The 24,189-nt window shown below is 52.5% G+C and overlaps 1 protein-coding gene across 1 annotated transcript; it reads left to right on the top strand.

Moving 5' to 3' along the window:
* The first annotated feature begins 620 nt into the window (after positions 1 to 620).
* Positions 621 to 8,993, top strand: KRT8 (keratin 8). The gene is made up of 9 exons (XM_012763214.2): positions 621 to 1,063; positions 3,996 to 4,204; positions 4,837 to 4,897; positions 5,743 to 5,838; positions 6,435 to 6,599; positions 6,902 to 7,027; positions 7,617 to 7,837; positions 7,975 to 8,033; positions 8,548 to 8,993. Exons 1-9 carry the CDS (start codon positions 725 to 727, stop codon positions 8,745 to 8,747), a joined length of 1,476 nt encoding a protein of 491 aa, XP_012618668.1. The 5' UTR covers positions 621 to 724; the 3' UTR covers positions 8,748 to 8,993.
* Positions 8,994 to 24,189: the final 15,196 nt, after the last annotated feature.

The following is a 24,189-nucleotide window of genomic DNA, read 5'->3' as shown; positions in this document are numbered from 1 at the left end:
TGTATGTTCATTAATTAATGCATTCATTCCATAAATATTTGCCCAGACCCTCTTCGCAGTGCAAGAAGGATACTAGAGAAACCTGGGGAGATGAGGCGAATGGCTGACCTCAGATTCAAGGCTTTGGATTCCAGGGGCCCTGTTACCCAGACTGGGCAGACCCTCATAATCATTTAAGCCAGGGAGAACACTGGAGGGTGTCTTTAGGGTGTCAGTTGCTCAGAGAGGCCCAAATTCCAGGGGACACTTTCTTGCCATGCTTCCCAATCTTCTAGTTTATTTCCCACAGGAGGGAAGGAGACAAGATCTAGAAGTCAGTTCCAGTGGCTGGGTGACCCCAGGCACGTCTCCTTGCTACGGAGGCGGGGGAGCTCTCCCAAGGACGGGTGGATTCTTTCTTTCCAGTTTCACATGCGCGGAATTGCTCTTTCCTGGGTTCCTGAGGTAGTGTTGCAGTGGGCTCCCGGATTGGAGCGGGCTCCTGGGTGGGAGCAGCTCTCTGCTGCCCCCACCTGAGTCCTGCCTGGAGGTGGCAGGTGTTATTAGGCCCAGCCCCCTCTGGGCCTAGCCACTCAGGTACAAGGCCTTTCCCCCTCCCCTTGGGCTGGACTTTTTTCTATAAAGGGCCATCCCTGGGAGCTGTCCTCCCACCTAGAAGCAGCTTCTCGCTCCTTCTCTAGTCTCTTCCTGGTTCGGCCCGCCTGCCTCCACTCCAGCCTCCATCATGTCCATCAGGGTGACCCAGAAGTCCTACAAGATGTCCACCTCTGGCCCCCGGGCCTTCAGCAGCCGCTCGTACACCAGCGGGCCCAGTGCCCGCATCAGCTCCTCGGGCTTCTCCCGAGTGGGCAGCAGCAGCGGCTTCCGGAGCGGCCTGGGCCTGGGCCTGGGTGGGGGCTATGCCGGGGCCGGTGGTGTCGGGGGCATCACAGCCGTCACGGTGAACCAGAGCCTGCTGAGCCCCCTCAATCTGGAGGTGGACCCCAACATCCAGGCCGTGCGCAACCAGGAGAAGGAGGAGATCAAAACCCTCAACAACAAGTTTGCCTCCTTCATCGACAAGGTGAGGGTCCCCCTGCGAGGCTGACTGCACTGGAGGCCCAGTGACGGTCCTTTCTTTCTCTTGGTCGTCCCTGTTGGTGGTCACATCTCCAGCTCCCCTCTGCCCTCCAGCTGGGCCCTGCCCACCCTAGCAACACTCTCCCACCCTAGGATTCACTCCTCCCATGCACTTTGATTTGGGCTGGGACAGGGATGGGGAGAGGGTCTAAACTGCTTGTCACTAAATCCTGGGACTTCCCCCTTCCCTCACCCGTGTCACCCCCAACCCGTGTTCTGATCTGTCCCTAAGCTTTCAGCCGGAGAAGTCCCAGCTGTTCAGCTGTGGGGTGTGGGGGGAGAGGATCCCCTCCTCCAGGTTCAGCCCTCTCCCCAGCATGCCCCAAGGGCGCCCTAGTGCCCAATGGTGCCCTGTGGTTTTTTTCTTTATTCCTTGTTTTTTTTAATGGGGGTTTGATAGGATTCTAGGAGGAGGAAGTAGATGTCTTGATTCAAACCGGTAAATATTGATTGAGGCCTCTGGCGCCCGGAGGCCCGAGTGTGGGGGGCACCCGGGTGAGTCATAACTTGGCCCCTGCCCCGGGCGTCCGCAGTGTGGGCGGGGCCGGGCAGGGCGGGGACAGGCCCCCCGGCGGGGTGCGGCGCTGCTGTCGCCGTCTCGGGGCTTGCTGCGCTGCCTGGCCGGGCTTTCAGCGTCGGGGGTGGAAGGGACAGTCAGGCCTGAAGCCCATCCAAGATTCAAAGTCTGCGGGCGTTGGGCACCCCGCCCCGGTTTCACGTCCTGTTTAACCCCAGAGTTTATGGCTTCAGATAACGCGTCCGCCTGCCCACGCCTCTCTCCCCATTCGGCCCTTGTCCCTTTCCACTCGTCCTGCCCTGGCCCCGCCCCAGCGGCCTGGCTCCACGTTCGCAGAGGAGGCCCAGGCCGGGTGTCGCAGCCATGGGGCTCTGCAGCCGTGGGGGCCCTCGCCTGCAGACGGGCTCCGGGAGCCATTGTGGGGACGGCAGGAGGGAAGTCCAGGAGCAGAGTGTCACCTGCATGAACTGGAGTTCCCCAGGAATCGGGCGCTGCCCTGTTCCTATGGGGGCGAGGCGCTTGCCTGAGTTTTGCTAGCCCAGACTTTTGCTAGCTCACAGGCGTTGGGGTTCAAATTCCTAGTTGCACTGCTCTGCCTTTTACTGTGTTGGACTGCCTTGCTAAGTCTCATTTCCTCATCTATGAAAGGGTCACAAGAATTCTTAAATCAAAGAGTTTTTGCCTAGTCAAACATATGATGCATGTCAAGAGCTTAGCAGTGCTTGGCCTCCATTATGCATTCCATTAGGGTAAAATGTTATAATAATTTTATTTCTTATAATTTTGGGGCACAGTGACCTGGAGAAGAAAGGAATTTACAGAGAGGGGTTGTGGGAACTAGTCTATACCGTTAACACACCTTTCTCTTCCAATTCTCCCCAGTTTAAAAACGAGTTAAACTTTGGGTTGATTAAGAAAATTCCTCTTCTTGAAACAAGTCTATTATTCTTTTTTTTTTTTTGAGACAGAATCTCACTTTGTTATCTGGGCTAGAGTGCCATGGTGTCAGCCTAGCTCACAGCAACCTCAAACTCCTGGGCTCAAGCGATCCTCCTGCCTCAGCCTCCTGAGTAGCTAAGACTACAAGCATGTGGCACCATGCCCAGCTACTTTTTTCTATATATTTTTAGTTGGCCAATTAATTTATTTCTATTTTTAGTAGAGACAGGGTCTCGCTCTTGCTTAAGCTGGTTTCAAACTCCTGACCTTGAGTGATCTGCCTACCTCCACCTTCCACAGAGCTAGGATTACAGGCATGAGCCACCACGCCCAGCCTTACTATACTTTTTTTAAATTTTTTTATTTCGGCATATTATGGGGGTACAGATTTTAAGGTTTCAATAAATGCCCTTTCCCCCCATTATTCTTTATTTTATAAAAATTCCCCTCTGTAACATGCCTTAATTTCATTCTAAGGTTCAGGATTCCACAAACCCAAAGAACCCAGGGCCTTTGTGTTTGGGGCAGGAAGGGGAGATTGTGGATTTAGGGGCAAGAGTGGGGCGAGAAGAATTCCAGAATCTAAAAGGGAAGGGAGAGAGGATTCTTCAGTTTATAGACAGATCTACCTAGTCTCTTGCCTTTTCCTCTGCTGAAAGTGACTTCTGTACAGAGTTGCTGCTTGCCTGAGTTCCTCTAGGCCATTGCAGGGTTGAGGAGACCCAGGCTCTTAGAGGGAAAACAACCAACTTGAGGTTGTACAGCACAGGTTAGTAGCAGGGCTAAAGTTTCCCCATCATTTGCATGAGTCCTTTAAAGTCGCTCCACATAATGATAATGATGATCATATTTGATATGAACAATCTACATTTTCTTTTTCAATCCTGCATAAAGTAAAAAGCAAGCTGGATATGGTGGCTCACACCTGTAGTGCCAGCATTTTGGGAGACTGAGGCAGGAGGATCACTTGAGCCCAGGAGTTGGAGGCTGCAGTGAGCTATATTTGTGCCACTGCACTCCAGCCTGGGTGACAGAGTGAGACCCTATCTAAAAATAAATAAATAAATAAAAAGCAAAGCATCTTTACAAAGCTTGGCTATTTTTATTGCTGTATAATGTACAATCTATGTAAATAAGACCTCTTTGTTCTGCAAAGGCAGCTTCAACATAACTTCCCTAGCTGTCCCCTTCCAAACATGTCCCCTTTTACCTTCCAATGCCAGAGGGTTATTGCTCCTTACCCCACTCACTATCTCACCATCTCAGCATGCTTTCTTCCCCTGGTCATAGGTGATCCTTTCAGAACAGCTAAGCAGGTCCCTGAGTTCTGGAGACCTCATTGGGGAGAAACTTGGGGGACAAGGTGTTGCTTGCTTCCCTCCAGGATGTGGACATTTTTGCTTTCTCTTCCCTTATATAGGTGCGGTTCCTGGAGCAGCAGAACAAGATGCTGGAGACCAAGTGGAGCCTCCTGCAGCAGCAGAAGACGGCTCGGAGCAACATGGATGGCATGTTTGAAAACTACATCAGCAACCTTCGGCGACAGCTGGACACACTGGGCCAGGATAAGCTGAAGCTGGAGGCAGAGCTTGGCAACATGCAGGGGCTGGTAGAGGACTTCAAGAATAAGTGAGCACCCCCACCCTGCCCAGCCAACTGAAGTCGTCCTGTCCTGCTCCACCCCTTGACACCAGAGGCCTGAGTGCCCATGGCCCTCTGCTGGTGGGCAATGCAGTCCCATGTAATTAAGGTGACCATATGGTCAGGTTTGCTTGGGACAATCTGTGTTTATGCCCATTGACCTGGCATAATTGGTAATAGCACCTGCCCCCTTTCAGTCTCAGAACTTTCCAGGAAAGCAAATGGCATATGAACGTTTATACAGTAAACCTAAGATGGAAGAGAAGGCTTCACTTTTATACTTACAGCTCTGGCCTCTGCTTATTCTTGGCCCCAGACCTCTAGCAAACTTCAGAAAGTTCTGTGTGAAGTCTCATGTCAGGCCCTGCTGCTAACCCTCCCAATATACCCAATTCATGTGCATTCATGGATTGGAAAGAGATTTCCTGCTCTAGGCCTCCCCACTAGCTGGGGATGGGCTGGGGATGGGAGAGGGTAGCTGGTGAGGGTAGAGGGACCAGTCCTCTCATACCTTGCACTTCTATGAATTGAATTTTCTAGATATTCATGTCCCCCTCAAAAGACCCAGGGCAACCTCTCCTTTGCCTTCATCCTCTGATTCTAAGTCTTTTCCTCCCTAGGTATGAGGATGAGATCAACAAGCGTACAGAGATGGAGAATGAATTTGTCCTCATCAAGAAGGTGAGGTAGCCGGGTGTGGTAGCTCATGCCTGTATAGCACTCTGGGAGGCAGAGGTGGGTGGATCGTTTGAGCTCAGGAGTTCGAGACCAGTCTGAGCAAGAATGAGATCCCATCTCTATTAAAAATAGAAAGAAATTAATTGACCAACTAAAAAAAAGAAAAAAAAAATATATATATATAAAATTAGCCAGGCATGGTGGCGCATGCTTGTAGTCCCAGCTACTCAGGAGGCTGAGGCAGAAGGATTGCTTGAGCCCAGGAGTTTGAGATTGCTGTGAGCTAGGCTGATACCATGGCACTCTAGCCTGGGCAACAGAGTGAGACTGTCTTTAAAAAAAAAAAAAAAAAAAAGAAGGTGAGGGAGTTTCCCTGTCTCCATTTCACACACTGGAGGTTGGAGCTTGGAGACTTGGACTAATGCTTTCTAGGTTCTATCTCTAAATGTTTCTAAGTAATGGGACAGATTCATTTATGTCGACACTTTGAGTGCCTTTTATAGAGGCATAGCAAGGAAAGAGTGGTAGTTTGGGTACATTTGGACAGAACTCTGGACGTGGATGTTGGGGTATGGTTAAGCAAATGGAGCAGTAGAATTGGAGGTCTGGTCATGGAAGGCTTCCTAGAGGGAGGAGGGTGTGCTGCAGGCAGCTGATAGATGTTAAAGGTGTTGGGCTGGGTAGGTAGGTGCAACGGACAGAGGCTGGGCTAGAAGATCAGGCCACAAAGTGGGGTGGGGAGGGTGATTGGTTAGAATGTCAAGGCCATTGGGTAGATGTTGGGGAGCCCCTAGTCGGGGCTGGGTATGGGCACTCAGCTCAGGCTCCCCCTCACCTTGGTCCCCCAGGATGTGGATGAAGCTTACATGAACAAGGTAGAGCTGGAGTCTCGCCTGGATGGGCTGACTGATGAGATCAACTTCCTGAGGCAGCTACATGAAGAGGTATGTTCTTGGGGCTGTAGAGTGAGAGACCCCAGTCCCATCAGTGCCCCCATCCCCGGGACCCCGCCAGAGCCTCTTCCTAGCCTCCAATGCACCAACAGACAAGGGCCCACCACTGAATAATTACAGCCATCACACTAATATTGTTCTATGTGTTCTGTCCCCCTGCATGAGGGAGGGTTTATTATTATCCCCTTTCACAGATGAGAAAATGGGCTCAGAGAAGTAAAATAACCTGTTCAAGGTCATCATATAGAGTGGTGTGTCCCAGCTGCAACTCTGTCTTCGAGGACTTTGTTCCTAATCTTGGGGCTGTATTGCATCCTCTGTGGCCTTAGTATTGGTGGCTGGGAGGATAGAAGGAGCCTTCCCCTTTGGTTAGTTACCCAAAGCCAGGTTTCCTTTTATCCTTCCCCTCTGTGTTCCAGGACTCTGATGCAGCTTCCTTCCTCAGGAACTTTGCCCTCTCCCAGCCCTAACTCCTACCTGCTGCTCTCCTCCTCTGCCCCATCTTATCCCCTAAGGAAGGCTGCTCTGCAAAAGGGGGCGCCTGTGTGCAAGGACAGAGCCTCACCACCTTCCGACTCCCCCCACAGGAGATCCGTGAGTTGCAGTCCCAGATCTCGGACACATCTGTGGTTCTGTCCATGGACAACAGCCGCTCCCTGGACATGGATAGCATTATCGCTGAGGTCCGCGCCCAGTACGAGGACATCGCCAACCGCAGCCGGGCTGAGGCTGAGAGCATGTACCAGACCAAGGTGAAGAGCAAGAGCAGGGTCACCAGGCTGCCGTCCCCTTCTGTCCAGTTCTGTTCCCTAGTCTTTGAGGAGGCAGCAGGATTTCAGCTGCACTCTGCCCGCTGCAAGCTGGGCCTGCAGAGAGTGGTGCCCAGAAATCTGGAAGGTGGTCTTCAGTGGTGCATGTGTGTGTGAGTGTGTGTATGTGTGTGTGCACACTTGTGTGTAGGGGGCTGGGGCTCTGGTGACCTGGCAGAGAGGGCACTCTGCCTCAGGTGGAGCTCATACAGGTCCCCTCAAGCCTCCTCATCTTGCACCTGCAGTACGAGGAGCTGGAGGTTCTGGCTGGGAAGCACGGGGATGACCTGCGCCGCACGAAGACGGAGATCTCCGACATGAACCGGAATATCAGCCGGCTCCAGGCTGAGATCGAAGGTCTCAAAGGCCAGGTATGGGCCATGCTGGCCTTTGGTGGGAGAGGAGCCTCAGACACGTGCCTGCACGAGGAGATAATGTAGGAAGGAGCGAGGGGTCTGGAGTCAGGGAAGGAGACCTGCACCAGGGCTCAGGATTTGGAGGGCAGCCACAGTCCAGCTTCTCAGACTGCTCCCGGGACGCTGAGGGATGCTGAGCCAGGTCCCTGGGGCTGGGACAGAGGTGAAAGGGGGCTGATGCAGGTAGGTTGGGGTCCATGATGTGTCCCCCAAACCTGTCTTAAATATCAGGTAAGATTGGGCTCTACTGGTTTAAGGAAAGTCTAGAGCCCAGAGAGGTAGTCCAGTTAGGGTAGGGGGGACTTACAGTGTCAGGGGTGAGAGGTGTGTAAATGGGAGGGGCCTGGAAGCTGCTCATATTTCCCCATTCTGCTTCCTCAGTGTCACTGGTAGCACTTTCTTTGAGCTGGGTAAAGTCAGTCTAGGTTGGTGGGCGGCAGGACGACGGGGGGGGGGGGGGCCCTAAAGGAGGGGAAGGGGAGAGTGGGTGCAGGGAAGGAGGTATACCAGACCCTGCCTGCTTACCTGTTCACTGCCCCCACAGAGGGCTTCCCTGGAGGCTGCCATTGCGGATGCTGAGCAGCGAGGGAAGCTGGCCGTTGAGGATGCCAAGGCCAAGGTGGACGAGCTGAATGCCGCCCTGCAGCGAGCCAAGCAGGACATGGCGCGGCAGCTGCGTGAGTACCAGGAGCTGATGAACGTCAAGCTGGCCCTGGACATCGAGATCGCCACCTACCGCAAGCTGCTGGAGGGCGAGGAGAGCCGGTGGGTGTGGGGATCTCTGACTGGACCTGGGGTGGGGAGGGTGGACACTTCCTGTAGCCCCTCGGGACTTGGGTCTTGTTGCTCTGGGCCAAGAAGGGCCAGGAATTGGTCCTGATATCCCATGTGTCTGGGCACAGGCTGGAGTCTGGGATGCAGAACATGAGCATCCACACGAAGACCACCAGTGGCTACTCAGGTGAGCATCCTAGCCCTGGGGAGGGAGGGAGGGAGCATAGGCTCGGGGGAGGGGCGCTCAGTGGCCAGAGTGACCTCGTCCTGAGCACTGAGCAGGGGAGGAGGGAGTCTAAGACAAGGAACAGGACTCCAGTTCTTGGGAGGATCCCATGGTGATGGGGACACACCCAGGATCCAAATAATAAAGTTACTGACAGAAAGCACCCAAATACACAGTAGCTATGTGCCAGGCACTGTGCTCTGTGCTTCACATGCTTTATTTTATTTAGTTTTGTGCAAGCCCGTAAATGTCCTCAGCAGAGGAAGCTGAGGCACAGTTCAGTGACTTGCCCAGGGTTACATGGCTTTATGAAGCTCAGCCTTTCCCACCCCACTCCTGGTTTCCCTGACAATTCTGGAGAGTGATTCCTGCCCTCCCCGGGGGCTTTGTGCGGAGTGGGCAGGGGCAAGGGTTGCGGGGGCCCGCTGTGGGGATGGGCTCTCGGGCTCACGTGGCTGCTTCTGTCCCTGACCAGGTGGGCTGAGCTCGGCCTACGGGGGCCTCACAAGCCCTGGCCTCAGCTACGGCCTGAGCTCCTTCCCGCCCAGCTTTGGCTCTGGTGGGAGCTCCGGCTCCTTCAGCCGCACCAGCTCCTCCAGGGCTGTGGTTGTGAAGAAGATCGAGACCCGAGATGGGAAGCTGGTGTCCGAGTCCTCTGATGTCCTGCCCAAGTGAGCGGCCCCTGCGGCCCCTCCAGCCTACCCCCTCGAGTGGCTGCCAAAAAGCCTGTTGGGGGAGGCAGCTATGCCAGGGAATATAGGGGACAGGAGACCCACCTAAAAGGCTCAGCCTCAGCTCTCATCCCACCCTTGGGGGGAGTTTACTGCCCGGGGTACCCCTCTTACTTGTGCCCCCAACTAAAAACCAATTCAATTGCTGTTTCCAAAATAAAGCCTCAGCTAGCTCTGCCAACCAACCACCTTGCTGTGTGTGCATCCCACATCTATGGGCGTGGGGGGGAGGTGGGGGTGGGGGCAGGTGGTCCCGAGGCCTTTCCCTGGGACTCAGGAGCTGGGAGGGGCCCAGGAAGCAGCAGGCCCTGAGCAGGAAAGTCTCACCTCCTCCAGGCTGTTCCCCAAGAGACTCCTCTGTTGAAACCTGGTTGCCTCCTCATTGCTGAAGACGTCTGTACCTGTATAACAGTCCCTGACCTGTGTACAGTGCTTTACGGTTTACAGTGTGCTTTTCAATACTCAGGTTCATTTGATCTGTGCAACAAATCCCAAGAGGTAGGCAGAGCGGGTTTTCGATGGCATTATCAGGAGAGAGTTTAGTGTACTTCCCTGTAGACCTTGGCATCAGGATTACTTGCAGGTAAGGAAACCCAGGCTCAAAAAAGCCAAGTAATTGAAAGTGGCAGATCTGGAATTGGAACCAGGGCTGTCCAGTTCTCAAGTGTGTACTCCTTGGCCAGGCACATGGCTTTTCCTTGTGGCCAGACCTTTTATCACCGTCATTCCTCTGCAGCCAGGGACCAAGTAGTCCTGGTTTTCCTGCCCCTTCAGAGGTCCAGAGCCTATTTTCAGTAATTGGGTGTGTCATACCCACAATTTCTAGAAGTCAAGATAGTACAGGGCTTGGCACTGATAATGTGGGCTCTTCCTGCTCCACTCACATTTGCACCCACCCTGCATTGCTTCTCTCCACCTCTGTCCTACCTTTGCCTGCTGTGAGTATGATCAGAGAAGGGTGTGTGTGCATTCTATGTTTGCATGCGGAGGGTGTATTGTGTGTATATGGGTGTGCACAGATTCCGCAAAGTGTGCCAAGTGGTTTGCCCACCTGTTGAAACAATCTCCAAGGTGGGAGGGGTTAGGGCACAGCTGGATGGGGCAGTGCACCCCAGCACACCTAGAGCCACCACCTCAGAGTTCCAGGCAGCTATGCAGGCCATTTAGCACTGGACAAATGTGCGTGAGTTCTTAGCTTGACCCAGATGGGGGCATTTTCAGATTATCCCAAACATATACAGGCGGAGGGGACTGTGGGTGGGAACAGACTGGTGCAGGAGGCTCATGTCTGGCTTTGCTGTGGGGTCCCTCTCTAGGGCTCCTGCTCCCTGCCCCTGGGCTCCCACTCTAAGGCCTGTCTGGCTGTCTCCCCAGCTACTTCCCTAGCCACCCCCTCTATGGAGCTGGGCTTCCAGACCGAGCCCAGCCACTCCCCTCACCTTCCCTTCCCACCCAGCCAGGGACTGGGGCCAGGGTTCTGCACACTGTCATAGTAGAGAACTTCACTCAGTGACAAATCTAACAGCAACATTATCCAGAGAAGTGGCTCTAACTATTTTGGCAGTGGCTCACAGTGATAAATTCATTTTTATCATGCCATACAAATGTATATATATATATATATACACACACACATATATATATATGTATATTGGAAACAAAAACTTCATAAAACAATACCAACTTTCTGCTCTGGGATCATGTGTGAGCCGGCCTTCTCAGTGGGTCCCAGGACTCAGGTGGGTGGTGTTAGAGCCCAGGGCAGTCGCAGCACCCAGTGAGAGGGCCCTCTTGCCCCAAGTCAATATTTTCAATTGTGCCCCACCTATCCGCTCCTCCCTGAGCCAGCCACCTGTCTTATCAGGCCTGTTCCCAGGCAGTGGGTATGCTAGGGGCAGCCTGGGGCCTCCCAGGAGCTTCTACACCCTGTTTATTTGCTCAGGGAATGGCAGGATGGCTCCAGAGGGAATTCCTTCTCCCCCCTTTCCTGCTGGCTCCTTCCACAGGGTCACACAACATTCAGGAGACACCACCCCATTTACCTTTCACAAATCAAACAAATACAAGAGCTGGAAATCCAATTCCCACATAGATGAGGAAACTCAGGAGGGGTTGGAGCTAACACTTCTTAAATACCTGCTTCACCTGTTTGTGCTTCATCACGTTTCAACTGCCAGTGGTCCTGCCCAGCAGGTATTCAACCCCCATTTTATGAGCGTGTAACAGAATCCATCTAAGCTTACATAAGCGGTATCCTGACTCTTGGGCCAGTGTTCTTTTGACAATACTAGATTTGTATCACCTATAAGCAAGAAAAATTGTGTGTGTGTGGGGGGGTTGAATAGGTAATCAATGCACTATATATACAATTCAAAAGTACAAAATGACCCACTTCCTTACCAGTCACCCAGTTTCACTCCCAGAGGGCAACTGATGCTACCATTAGTTTCTTGGGATTCATCCTAGGTAGACTTTATTATATAGCATTACTTAGGGACATAGATGTATACATTTATATTTATCCATCACAAAGAATATTGTGTTGCGCATGTTATCACATACCTTGCTTTGACATTCACTGGAGAACTGTTAATTCCATATCAGCACATAAGTTGCTGTCTCGCTCTTTTTTACAGCTGCATAATGTTCCACTCAAGGATGTGCCACAATTTACTTACCTAATCCTCTATTGTTGGGCTTTTTGCTGTAACAGTTGTGAGGATATCTGAATAATTCCTGTAAGTGAAATCACTGAGTCAAAATGTACCTACATTTAAATTTTGATAGACATTTTTAAACAGCTTAATTTCTGAATTTCAGTTGTCTAAAAACTTCACAAGTTTAGAAGGTCCCTGTTTGACTGTTCCAGAGTAACCAGGCATTACCCCCTACTTCCCTCCACCCAAGGAATGAAATGATGCATCTTCCAAGCATTTGTGGACTCCATCAGACATTGTCTTTCCGAGGTTTTGCTCTGTCTGCCTGGTGATCTGGGCAAGGTGGTCTGCAAGCTCCCCTGCAGTAGGGGGATCCCAACGTGGCTAAGAACGAGGGCCAGACAGACTAGAGTATGAGGAAGGGGACATGGGGAAGGGGACCAGCATGGTTGGTGGCCTCCTGGGCCAGTCACTGCGATGCCTCTTTCCATGTCATAGTTGGCGCAGTGGCTTTGTCCATCCAGTGTCCCTTCCCCCTTCTAGTGACACGACACCCCCCACCTTCCACTCCTGCTACGTCCCCTTCTTTTCAGGATCTGTTCTTCCTCAGCTCCAACCATGGGATTCTGGGGGACCTGCCAGTCACAGGACCTCTGTCTGGGTCCACAAGGGTCCCCACTGGGCCAGCCTTGGCCAGTCACAGGTCCCTTTGTTCTTTCCTTGCTGAGGCATATCATGCATACAATAAGATGCAGGAAGTGCTTTTATGTTAAATGTACGACCTGATACATTTTTACTCCTGTTCACATCTGTAATATAGAACATTTCCTGTAAAAGTGACGATTCATTTGGGCCCCTTGCAAGAGTGCACTTTTTATTTTAGAGCAGTTTTAGGTTCACCGCAGAATTGAGCGGAAGGTTCAGGGGGTTCCCTTACACCCTGCCCCCCACACGCACGGCCTCCCCCATCACCAGCGCCCCCACCAGAGGGGTGCATTTGTTGCCACCGATGACCCTACGCTGGCGTGCCATCATCGCCCAAAGTCCACGGTTTCCATCAGGATTCAGCATTGGTTTTGTACAGTCTATGGGTTTGGACAAATGTATGACGACACGTATCCACCATCACAGGGCAGAGTGGTTCACTGCCCTGATCATCAAAGTGCACTCTCAGAAATACAAATCAGACTCAGTTGCTCCACTACTTAGAACCCATTCGTGTTGAGATCCAGGGTAAAGTTCAAGTCCTGAATCATCCACAGGCTATGCCTGCTCTGCTGCCACCCACCTCCCAGGCCCCATCCTGGCCACTCTATCCTGTACGCTAGGGTGCAGTGGTGGTGGCTTTTCAGCTTAGCTCACATCGAGTTTCCTTCTGCTCAGGGCCACTGCACACGCTGGCCCCTACCTGGAACACGTTGACTTTCCTACGCACACCTAGGACTTGCCTAGCCATTCCTAAGCAGTCGGCTCAAATGCAGCTTTTCCAGGAAAGTCTTCTAAAAAACAGTCTGAATGGGATATTTCTATTGTAAGTTCTTAAGGCACATTGTATTTTCTCCTTGTAAATTGGAGTCATTCATTCATCTGCAGAGGTATTTTATTAATGTCAGCCTTACCCCATAGACTGTAAGCTCTTTTTTTTTTCAGTGGGGGGCAAGGAAGTGAAGTGAGTTGATGGAGAAAATATTGTAGGAAGATGGACTCTGGCATCATCTGATGGGGACACGTGACTTAGTCGGCTCAGAGGCAGGAGCCCTGGGTGAGGAGGTAGAGGACCTGGGCTGGCACCCTGGCTTTGCACTCAGGGTCTGTGACCGTGGGCATGTTGCCTCCCCTCTCTGAGCTCTGTTTGCTGCCATTGAAATGGGACAAACCAAATCACAGGGTGGCTGTGAGGAGTGACCGCAGTGATGACTGGTCTGAGAAGGTGCTTTCTGAACTGTGAGTGGAGATGAGCGCCCTTTCCCTCAGAAGCCCCTTCGGGATGAATCCTCCCTCTGGCTTCCCTCTGTGTCCCCCGCCCCGGGGCACCACATACACTTCCCTTAAGACCAGGTGCCTCGGGAAGCAGGTGGGGGCCGCAGAGAAGGCGGAGGGGCCACGAAGGCGTCTGCCTCCTTGCTGCCACTCTGCCCCATTCAGGTTCTCTTTCTCATTCCTGCATCCGGCTTCAGTTTTTGAAGCACTTTGAAAGGCTTTGCCTCATTTGATCCTCACATGGTCTCTGTGAGGCAGGTTCAGTTCCCACTTTATAGGCCCCGGAACGGACATCGCTGCCTCAGGGTTGCCTGGCGATATGGCGGCAGGATGTCTCAGAACAAAGGGTTCTACACCTGAGCTGTTTCCGGATTCTCTTACCTGCCTAGACTCTTCTAACCTAGGGGAAACTTGCGGGATTAGGGCAGAGGACCCAAGAGTGGACCACGCTGGGTGGGCACGCGTGGGCTGGGGGACAGGAGGGCAGCAGACGTCAGTCACCTTTGCGCCCAGGGATCTCTTTACCCAGGCTCCAGGCGCCCCCTGGAGGGCGCTGTGGGGAGTGCCCCACCAAGCGCTCCGCCATGGAGCCGGCTCCTGGCTCACCGACAGTCCCCAGACACTACCTTTCCTTCGGGCTACGTCTGCCTTTTTGGTGTTTATTGGAACGGTAAGAATACAGTCACCTTGGAGATACTTTTGGTTTTAGGGGGTCAAAATTTCAAATGCCAACAGGGGACGGGCAGGTAAGGTGAAAGAGTAAAGTGGGTCTGTAAGAAAATATGGACAGACACATGTTATTTGCATATTAAAAACTTTGAAATATTCTTTGTGTTCAGAAAGAATTATGCTTTGCTTTCCTTTTTTTTTTTTTTTTTTTTTGATTCATGTGGGCTTTTCATTCTCCCACTATAGATTGAAGTGTGGGCATGGGGACAGTTTAGTTTTCTTTTTATCTCTATGGTAAGATGGCCCAAGCATGATGAGAAAAGTCATCTGACACTGAGCTTCATTGTTGGAACAGTAAAGGGGAATGGGAAGGACTATGGCAAACTGGAATTGCTTACAATATATAAAGGGCAGTCAGTGCCACTCTGAGACCTGAGACAGAGGTACCCTTTCCACGAGGCCCTTGCTTTAGTGAGCCTTGCTCTCTGATCCCTCTGGCCACGCTCCTCTACCCATGGTGATGGAGTCCAAGGGCCCAAGGGAGTGGCACCCACCCAGACAGAGCCTGTGTTCCCAAGTCCCTAATGGCCTAAGCCCACTTCCAGGAACTGCTTTACCTTCTCCCTAGGCCCTGCCTCTGGGGATGGGAGCAGGGGGTGTCTAGAGCTGCACTGTCCAATAAGGCAGCCACCAGTCACATGTGGCTATTCAGTACTTGAAATGCAGATAGTCTGAATTGAGATGTGCTGAAAGTATAAATTACACACCAGATCTTGAAGACCTAGTATAGGAAAAAATAACATAAAATGTCTTAATAATTTTTATCAATTGCATGTTAAAATAATATTTGGGATAGATTGGGTTAAATAAATTATATTATTTAAATTAATTCCACCTATTTCTTTTTGCTTTTAAAATGTGGTTACTAGGAGATAGCACTTGGAAGAGCAGTCGTGTGTCCACAGGCTTGTGCGTGAGGCCCCTTGACTGCAGGGAGGAGCTGAGGCCAGAAGAGTGGGGAGCTCTGGCTCTCCTGCACCCTGTCATGGTATCCCCAAATGTTGGTGTCAGGCCTGGGGCATCCTCTTCACTCAATCCCTGCCCATGGAGCCACCCTAGAATGTGGTTCCAGAGTGGCCATAATTTTCAACTTTTCAACAGAAATCAGAAATCTGGATTTTTACATGAAATATCCTGATTTTTAAATGTTGGAAACTGATTCAAATGTTTAGAAAAACGGTCCTAGCCAAGATCACAAAAGCCATGGGTTCACAGTAGGGAGACTGAGGTCAGAGAGGCAAGGCCTACCTCCATACTCGATACTCGATACTAGTACCAGCTGAGCCAGCACGGAGGGTGTCGAGGGGAAGCAGATAAAAAGGGGCGACCAACACTCCAACACCAGCTCCTGCCCTCATTTGCCAGACATTGAGAATCCAGTATCGGCACTAGAGGACAGCGCTGTGGTGGGAACTCAAGGGGCACAAAGAAGCGTAACAGTGTGAGGAGCCCTGGATTTTCAACGTTCCCTAACCCCTGCTGCTCAGCTGTCTGAAGCCCCAAGAATGGGCCCCCAAGTGTGGGCTAAAGTTGAGGGAAGCGGGCTGGATTTGAGCAAACGGGAGAGACATCAGGTGTCCACTAGGTGGCAGCAGAGGAACAGGTAGGAAACTGCTCTACGGGCTCCTGGGAGCAGAGCTTGCAGTCCCCACTGCTATTGCAGGGCACCGCTACCCTCACGGCTTTGTGCAAATCAGAGGAAGCTCCCATCCCCCTGGGGGATGCAGCCCTGGGCCAGGGCAAAACTTGACGAATGGAATTTGGGGTGGATTTTAGTCCCCACAGACCTATGCTCTGCACTCTTGGAACCCCTGGGGCCACTGCTGTGGGTGGGTGTGGTGTAAGGAGTTGAGGGCTGAGGGCCCTGAGGGATGTGGGTAGGGCAGCTCTGTGGCTGTAGGTGTGTGTCCTCTGCTACATGGCGCACCAGGTGAGAGGCAACAGGGGCTCCCCTAGAGGGCGCCCCACTGCCACTGCCGTGCGCTAGCCTGCTGGCTCCCGTCTTTCCTGCAGGTGGCAGGCGGCAGACTCCATGGGCAGAGACAGATGAGGCCCGCGTGCGAGGTCCATGCCTGCACAGGGCCGGCAGGTGGAGCTGGGGATAGGAAGTGGGCAGGACCCAAGAAGAATAGCCAGCATGGCAGGCATCAGCAGGGGACACCGTGAGCCAGCAGCTCTGATGTCCTGCACCCTGTTGCTTTGGAAGCTCAGAGCAAGGGTGATACCTTAGGTGTCCTCACTCCCAGTCCAGTGCACCTTCCTCCATAGCACTCCTTCCAGTCATATCACTCCCTGGCCCAAGTCCCTTCCTTGGAGACACCAGGCCTTTAAGCTTGGCCCTCAAGGCCCTGCCTCACCTGTCCGTTGGAAGACAGCCTCTACAGCCCCCTGCCCCACCCCACCCCCTGAGCTCCTGGCGGTTCCTTGAGGAAGTGACACTTCTTCACACCTCCTGGCCTTTGTGTATGCTCTGCCCCCGCCCGCAGTGCACTTCCAGTGTCCGATGCATCTATCTGGTGAACTTTAATCTTCCTAACTTAGCATTTCCTCCTCTGTTAAGTCCTCCCCTGCCCCTCCAAGGCTGGGCTTCCCACTACTCCACGCCCTGCCACATGTCCCTTTCACTGCCCTGCAGTCTGCCCGGCAGTGCGAGCTTGGCAAGGCCCAGTCTGCCTGGCACACAGCAAGTGGTCATAAATGCCTATTGTTTAAACAAAAGAAAGGCCTAATGACATTCCCTCCCACCCTCCCATTCCCAGCTGCAGCCTTGCCATCACAGGGGGAGACAGGCAGGGAGCTGGGTGTGCGTGTGTGTGTGTGCGCACGAGTGTTGTAGGAGCACATGCAGAGTGGAGGCCTCAGGCACCAGAGACAAGGAATAATTCATATAGGAGATTGCATGTGCACAGGCACAGGCAGGCACAGACAGACGGGCTCCCATCAACCCGGAAAGACATGGCGTTTGATACACATTGGGAAATTTATTTTTGTATGTATGTATGTATTCATTTATTTATTTATTTTGAGACAGAGTCTTGCTTTGTTGCCCAGGCTAGAGTGAGTGCCGTGGCGTCAGCCTAGCTCACAGCAACCTCAAACTCCTGCGCTTAAGCAACCCTTCTGCCTCAGTCTCCTGAGTAGCTGGGACTACAGGCGTGCACCACCATACCTGGCTAATTTTTTCTATATATATTAGTTGGCCAATTAATTTGTTTCTATTTATAGTAGAGATGGGGTCTCGCTCTTGCTCAGGCTGGTTTTGAACTCCTGACCTAGAGCAATCCACCCACCTCGGCCTCCCAGAGTGCTAGGATTACAGGCGTGAGCCACAGTGCCCAGCCTACTTTTTTATTTTTTTGAGACAGAGTCTCACTCTGTTGCCCGGGCTACAGTGCTGTGGCATCAGCCTAGCTCACAGCTACCTCAAACTCCTGGGCTCAAGCGATCCTTCTGCCTCAGCCTCCCGAGTAGCTGGGACTACAGGCATGTGCCACCATGCCTGGCTAATTTTTTTCTATATATTTTTAGATGGCCAATTAATTTCTTTCTTTCTTTTTTTTTTTTTTTGTAGTAGAGATGGGGTCTCATTCTTGCTCAGGCTGGTTTCAAACTCCTGACCTTGAGCAATCCGCTGGTCTCGGCCTCCCAGAGTGCTAGGATTACAGGTATAAGCCACCGTGCCTGGCCGGGAAATTTATTTTTAAAAAAATATTTTCATTGAAGTGTAACACACACAGAGAGAAATACTCAAGTCATAAGTATATAGCTTGATGAATTTTCACAAATTGAACACATCATGCCACCAGCACGCAGATTGAGAAACAGCAGGGCCAGCCCCCTGGAGCCCATAGTGGGGGCTTCTTAAGTGCCCACTACCTGACTCCTTTAATGAAAGACTGCGGGAGAGAGGGGCACGGGGAGGGGAGTGTCTGGGGCCCTCAAACCTCTGCCTGTTCCTTCTAAGGGTCTGGGTCCTGCCAGTGTTGCTCCAGTGTTGTTTTTTGATGCCAGGCCCTGTCCCCAATGCCTCCTCGCCTACTGTATCACTGCACCTCTTCCTCTAGCACCTGGGGCTGCCAGGCCCTTGCAGGATCCCTCATGGGGCAGCAGGCACCAGGAACTATCCTCTTCCCAGGTCCACTTCAGGTGTCATAGGGTCCCTTTGGCCTTGAGCTTGAGCCAGCTGTTGGTGTATTTCTTTTTTTTTTTTTTTTTTTTGAGACAGAGTCTCACTCTGTTGCCCAGGCTAGAGTGAGTGCCGTGGCGTCAGCCTCGCTCACAGCAACCTCAAACTCCTGGGCTCAAGTGATCCTCCTGCCTCAGCCTCCCGAGTAGCTGGGACTACAGGCATGCACCACCATGCCCGGCTAATTTTTTCTATGTATATTAGTTGGCCAATTAATTTCTTTTTTTTTTTTTTTTTTTTTTTTTTGAGACAGAGTCTCACTTTGTTGCCCAGGCTAGAGTGAGTGCCGTGGCGTCAGCCTGGCTCACAGCAACCTCAATCTCCGGGGCTCAGCGATCCTACTGCCTCAGCCTCCCGAGTAGCTGGGACTACAGGCATGCGCCACCATGCCCGGCTAATTTTTTATATATATATTTTTAGTTGGTCAATTAATTTGTTTCTATTTTTGGTAGAGACGGGGTCTCGCTCAGGCTGGTTTCGAACTCCTGACCTTAAGCAATCCGCCCGTCTCGGCCTCCCAGAGTGCTAGGATTACAGGCGTGAGCTACCACGCCCGGCTGTTGGTGTATTTCTGATCTTCTCCCATCCCCTGAGGGCTGGTCTGTGAGAGGCCATAGCTTCTGGGGTGACATTTCCCAGCTCCCTGCCCCAACCAGGCTTATTGCTCTTGGATAGGGACAGAGCAGGGATAAAATGAAGCCTCTTCCAATGTTCTGGAACTGCAAACACAATGTGGGGGCAAAGACCTGCCCACCCAGAACCAGCCATCCCAGGGCAGAGCTTGCATGCGTGTGTTTGGGACAATTATAAGCAACTTCTGACAATGCCCCTGAAGGTCAGAGATCAGAAGCTAGCTACCCTGCAGGTCAAGCTCCAGGCCTCTCCACTTCATTTCCTATGGCTGTTCCTCCAAGATCTCAAAATGATCTTTTTTATTTTTTGAGACAGAGTCTTGCTATGTTGCCCTGTGTAGAATGCAGTGGCATTACCATAGCTCACCACAGCCTCAAACTCCTGGGCTCAAGCCATACTCCTGACTCAGCCTCTCAAGTAGCTGGGACTACAGGTGTGCCCCACCAGGTGAGGCCAATTTTTCTACTTTTAGTAGAGACAGAGTCTTGCTCTTGCTCAGGCTGGTCTCAACCTCCTGAGCTCAAGCAGTCCTGCCTCAGCTTCCCAGAGTGCTGGGATTAGAGGTGTCAGCCACTGCACCTGGCCTCAAAATGATCTTAAAGTGATCTCAAAGCAAGGGAAAAGGATCACAATTGTCCAGAGACTACCGTGTGCTAAGCCCTAAGCTAGGAGCTTTGTGTTCATCTTATCTACTGCTTCTCATGGCAACTCCAAAAATAAACATAATCCCCATTTTATAGAGAAGAAACTGAGGCATAGAGGGCTGGCTTGGGGTCATTTTGGCACAGTATGTGGCAGAATCTTGATTTGAACCCATGACTGTCTGGCTCTAAAATATATGCTCTTCGTCTGTAATCCTAGCACTCTGGGAGGCTGAGGTAGGTGGATCGCTCAAGGTCAGGAGTTCGAAACCAGCCTGAGCAAGAGCAAGACCTCATCTCTACTATAAATAGAAGGAAATTAATTGGTTAACTAAAAATATATAGAAAAAATTAGCTGGGCATGGTGGCGCATGCCTGTAGTCCAGCTACTCGGGAGGCTGAGGCAGCAGGATTGCTTGAGCCCAGGAGTTTGAGGTTGCTGTGAGCCAGGCTGACTCCCTGGCACTCACTCTAGCCTGGGCAACCGAGTGAGACTGTCTCACAAAAAAAAAAAAAAAAAAAAAAAAAGAGTGGGTAAAATGTATGTTCTTTCCACGGCCACCACTGGAGTCTCTGTGTGACTGGCTGTGCACAAGACACTGTGTCCAGCCATGCGTACTTTAGGGAGACTGCACATGAAACTCTGTGTGTGGCCGGTGGCGCAGGGACATTGTGCGTGCGCGCCAGGAGTGCATGGTGTGGCTGTGTGCAGGGCCGCCTGCTGAGGCCCATAACAGGGAGTGCTGGTTGGGTGTTTGTTTCAGTGATGGTGTGTGTGCTTGAAAGCTTGTGTGTGTGTGGACAAATGTCTTTGGGTTAGGGGCCAGTGTGGACAGAACGCCACGTGTGCGATAGAGTTCTAGGTGTGTTTGCTGACTGTAACCAGGATGTTACCTGTCACTGTGGGGACCCAGTGTTGGTGAGGAGGGGTCCATCTGAAGAAAAAGAAGAGACCAGGAGGTGGGAGGCTCTGAGCTGGGTCTTGTCAGCTGGACCCCCCCTGGTCCCCAGCTCTGGGGATCAGGCACCCTGCTCACCTACCCGCCTGCAGAAATGGGCTAGGTGGGGCCCAGGCTGGGGCCCAGATGCTGAGGTGGCAGGGCTAGGAAGATGGGTGCGGCCAACGTGCTGGGGCGGCAGCCGGCAGCCTGCCCTGTGCTGAGCTGGCAGCTGGCGCTGGGAGCAGGCGGGGCCCCACCCAGGCAGGCTGGGACAGGCAGTGCAGGGCCCGGGTAGGGCAGGGAGGGGATGGAGCTGATTGAGCAGGCCTGGGCCTTGTTTGTGCCAGGATGGGAGGTTGAGGGGCAGTGGTGTGTTCAGGGGGAATTCCTTTTGTGAAGGGGGAGGTGTATCATGCTCGTGGTCTGTGCACACGTATCCCTCTTATCGTGTGTGCATTTGATTTGTGTACGCGTTTGTATTTCTCCTGTGTTGTGTGCGTGCATCCATGGGGCTGTGTGAGGGCACAGTGGTTGTGTGTGTGTGTGAGTGGCACAAGGCATGTTTGTGTGAGAGTCCTGCATAAATGTATGTTTGCAGGAAGCCTGCATGCCTGGGTGACTGCCATGTGTGCATGCTTTTTGGAAAGGCCATACAATGGCTTTTGTATGTCATGTTTGGGGAAGACATCTACGTGAGTCAGTGCTCACATAGGTGTTTTGTCAAAGGCCTGTGTGTGTGTGTGTCCCTCTGTGTGCACATGAGTAGTCCCAGTGTTAGCCCAGAGAGCAGAAGGCAACAGTGGGCATGGCCTGTGCAGTGTGAATGGGTGTGGGGAGAGGAGAGGGGGTCCTGGTTTTTTGGGTTGGGGCTTGGGTGAGTTTGGCGAGGCCACTGGACTGATTGGTTCCTGCAACAACTTCACACATTCTTCTCACTCCTCTATCATCTTCTTTTTGGTGGTTCTGACAGTGTGTGTGTGTGTGTGCACATGTAACAACCCACAAACCATTGTGAGTGTGTGTAAGTGTGTGTAATGACTCCGCTGATTCCTTTATGCCTGTGTTTGTAACAATGCTATAAATAAGGTGGGCATCACATGACAGATGCGTGCATGGGAGTCTGTGCAGTGACTCCCACAGTTGCATCTGTGCATTCAGTGTGTGTCCAGCAGTCATTGTGCATGAGTGCATGTGTGTGTGTCCTACAAAGTGTGTGTGGGTCGACCTGGCCGTGTCCTTCCCCAGCTCTCCCTCAGTGGGGATCTGGCACATCCTGTTGCTTCCTCTAAAGCCCACACATGCAGACACTTGACTTCTTTTTGCTTCCCCCAACTCCGCCTCACAGCTGTCAGGGGTCCTCCCTTGGGATGGGGCACCTGGGCGAAGCTGAGAACTGGGCCTCTCTGTGGAGTTGGCAGAGTTTCCCCCAACATGGCTGCAGTATAATGGGGCCAGGAGGAGGCCACCACTGGCTAGGGAGTTTGGAGAGCAGCCAGAGCCATGGAAAGAACATACATTTTAAAGTCAGACAGTCCTGGGTTCAAATCCAGACTCTGTCACATATTGCACCAGTGCGAACTTAAGCCACCCCTCTATGCCTCAGTTTCTTCTCTGTAAAATGGGGATTATGTTTATTTTTGGTGTTGCCATGAGCAGCAGTAGATAAGATGTTCATCGTATCATAAAGCTCCTAGCTTAGGGCTCAGCACACAGTAGTCTCTGGACAATTGTGAATCCTTTTCTCTCTTTAAGGGATTGCTTTGAGATCACTTTGAGATCTTGCAGGGACAGGGCATAGGGATTGAAGTGGGGAAGCCTTGAGCCTGACCTGCAGGTTAGCATCTGCCCTCTGACCTCTGGGCCCTGGCGGTGTGGAGGGGCCAGAACCAGAGCTGGAGAATTCCCCAAATATAGCCCCTGACAGGCCTGTCCTGGCCTCTCTGAGATAAAGGCACCAAACTGGTGTGTGTGTGGGGGAAGGGGGGGTTCAGAGATAATCTTGAAGTGGTGACCATGGAGTGACACCCCAAAGAGACCAACATGCACACTCCAAAAGACCGCAGTGCATTAGCTGGACCCACAAGGATCTCTGAGAGGGGAGACACAGAGACCCCCCAGAAGGACAGGCACACAACCTCCCATTTCAGAGGGACAGAAGCCCCTACCACCCCATGGACAGACACACAGATCCTCCAGAAGAGCAGACACCATTTTGCCCTCCCCGCAGAGGGACGGATTCTCCCAGAGGGCTGGAAACACATTCTCCGCCGCCCTCCTCCGCCCTGGGGAGGACGCGAAGGGGGCGGCAGGCAGGCCCGGCTCCCCCTGCTGAGTCAGACTGTCCCGGCTTAGCGGGCGGGTCTTGGGTGGGAAGCGGCCGGGCGTCGGTCCAGCTTCAGGGGTGGGGTGGAGGGTGAGTCACCCGAGCGGGGCGCAGGGGGCGCCGCCCTGGGCCCCCGGCCGTGGGAGCGCTCGGCCAGCCAATCCGCGGCCGCCACCTGGCTTGCCGCTCTGGCCCCGCCCCCCGCAGCCCGCGCAGCCAGGTTCCCAGGCCCCCTGCAACCCCGAGAGACCCCTAACCCGGGACCTGGGACCCATGGTCTCGGCCTCAGGAGGGAGGCTGTAGGAGACAGAGCACAGGGCTCTCAGGGGAACCAAGTGGAGAAGTCCCAGCTCCTCTCCCCTCCCTGCCACTCCCACCTGCTGGTTAGGGGCAGGGGTGGCCCTGCTGCTGACAGCGTTAGCCTGCCTCGCTCTGCTTCCTTCTTGCCCCCCTCTGAGCTTCCCAGATTGTCTCTGTGGGGCACTCGGCCCCTCCTCAAGGGGACAGACTGCCTTGTTTGCCAGGCTAAGGGACGTGCTGACCCACGGTGCCATTTCCTGTAGCAGTCTTGATGGCAAACATTCCCTGTCCAGGCTCAGCCACACCACAGGCTCTGTTTTTTGCCTCAGAAAATACAGTCATTATACTGGGGAGGGTCACTGTTCCTAATACTCTGGTGACCCCAGCTGCTGGCCCAGTGACCTGCCCCTGGGCCTCCACACACAGAGAGATATGCACAAACCCACCTGAGCAGGTTTAGATGGAGCAGATACAGACACACAAATGTACCGATGTTGTGCCCAGATTGTCACACACACACAGCTGTATATTTTATATGGACACACACACAGAGACACTTTGAGCAGTAGAGGCAAGCACCCTCTCTCTGTCCCTTGCTAGTCTCTGACTTTGGGTTTAATTTTCCAATCTCTCCAACTCTGTTTTCCTATCTATAAAACAGGGATAGCTAGAATACCTTCCTTATATGATTGGTGTAAGGATGAAAGGAAATAACACCTGGTAGCTGTGATTATCTCCCACATGGGTACATCTGCACAAACATGTCATGGATATACACATTCTCCTTTACACATACACACAAAACCTCAGACATCAATGCATGTACAGGACCAGGTACACATCAACACAGGTGTATTTGCACAAAGATACACAGACACAAACAGACCCCCCCCAAGGAAAACACCAACCCCCGCAACAATCATAAAAGCAGGTTTTACTGCCCAGGGTGTGATGGGAACAGCAGCCCAGCTGGGCGGGGGGTGGAGGCCTCCGCGT

The sequence above is a fragment of the Microcebus murinus genome, chromosome 10, assembly GCF_040939455.1.
Source record: "Microcebus murinus isolate Inina chromosome 10, M.murinus_Inina_mat1.0, whole genome shotgun sequence".
NCBI classification, from domain to species: domain Eukaryota; kingdom Metazoa; phylum Chordata; class Mammalia; order Primates; family Cheirogaleidae; genus Microcebus; species Microcebus murinus.
Note: the sequence above shows the minus strand (reverse complement) of the source record. Positions and strands in the feature narration are given on the sequence as shown.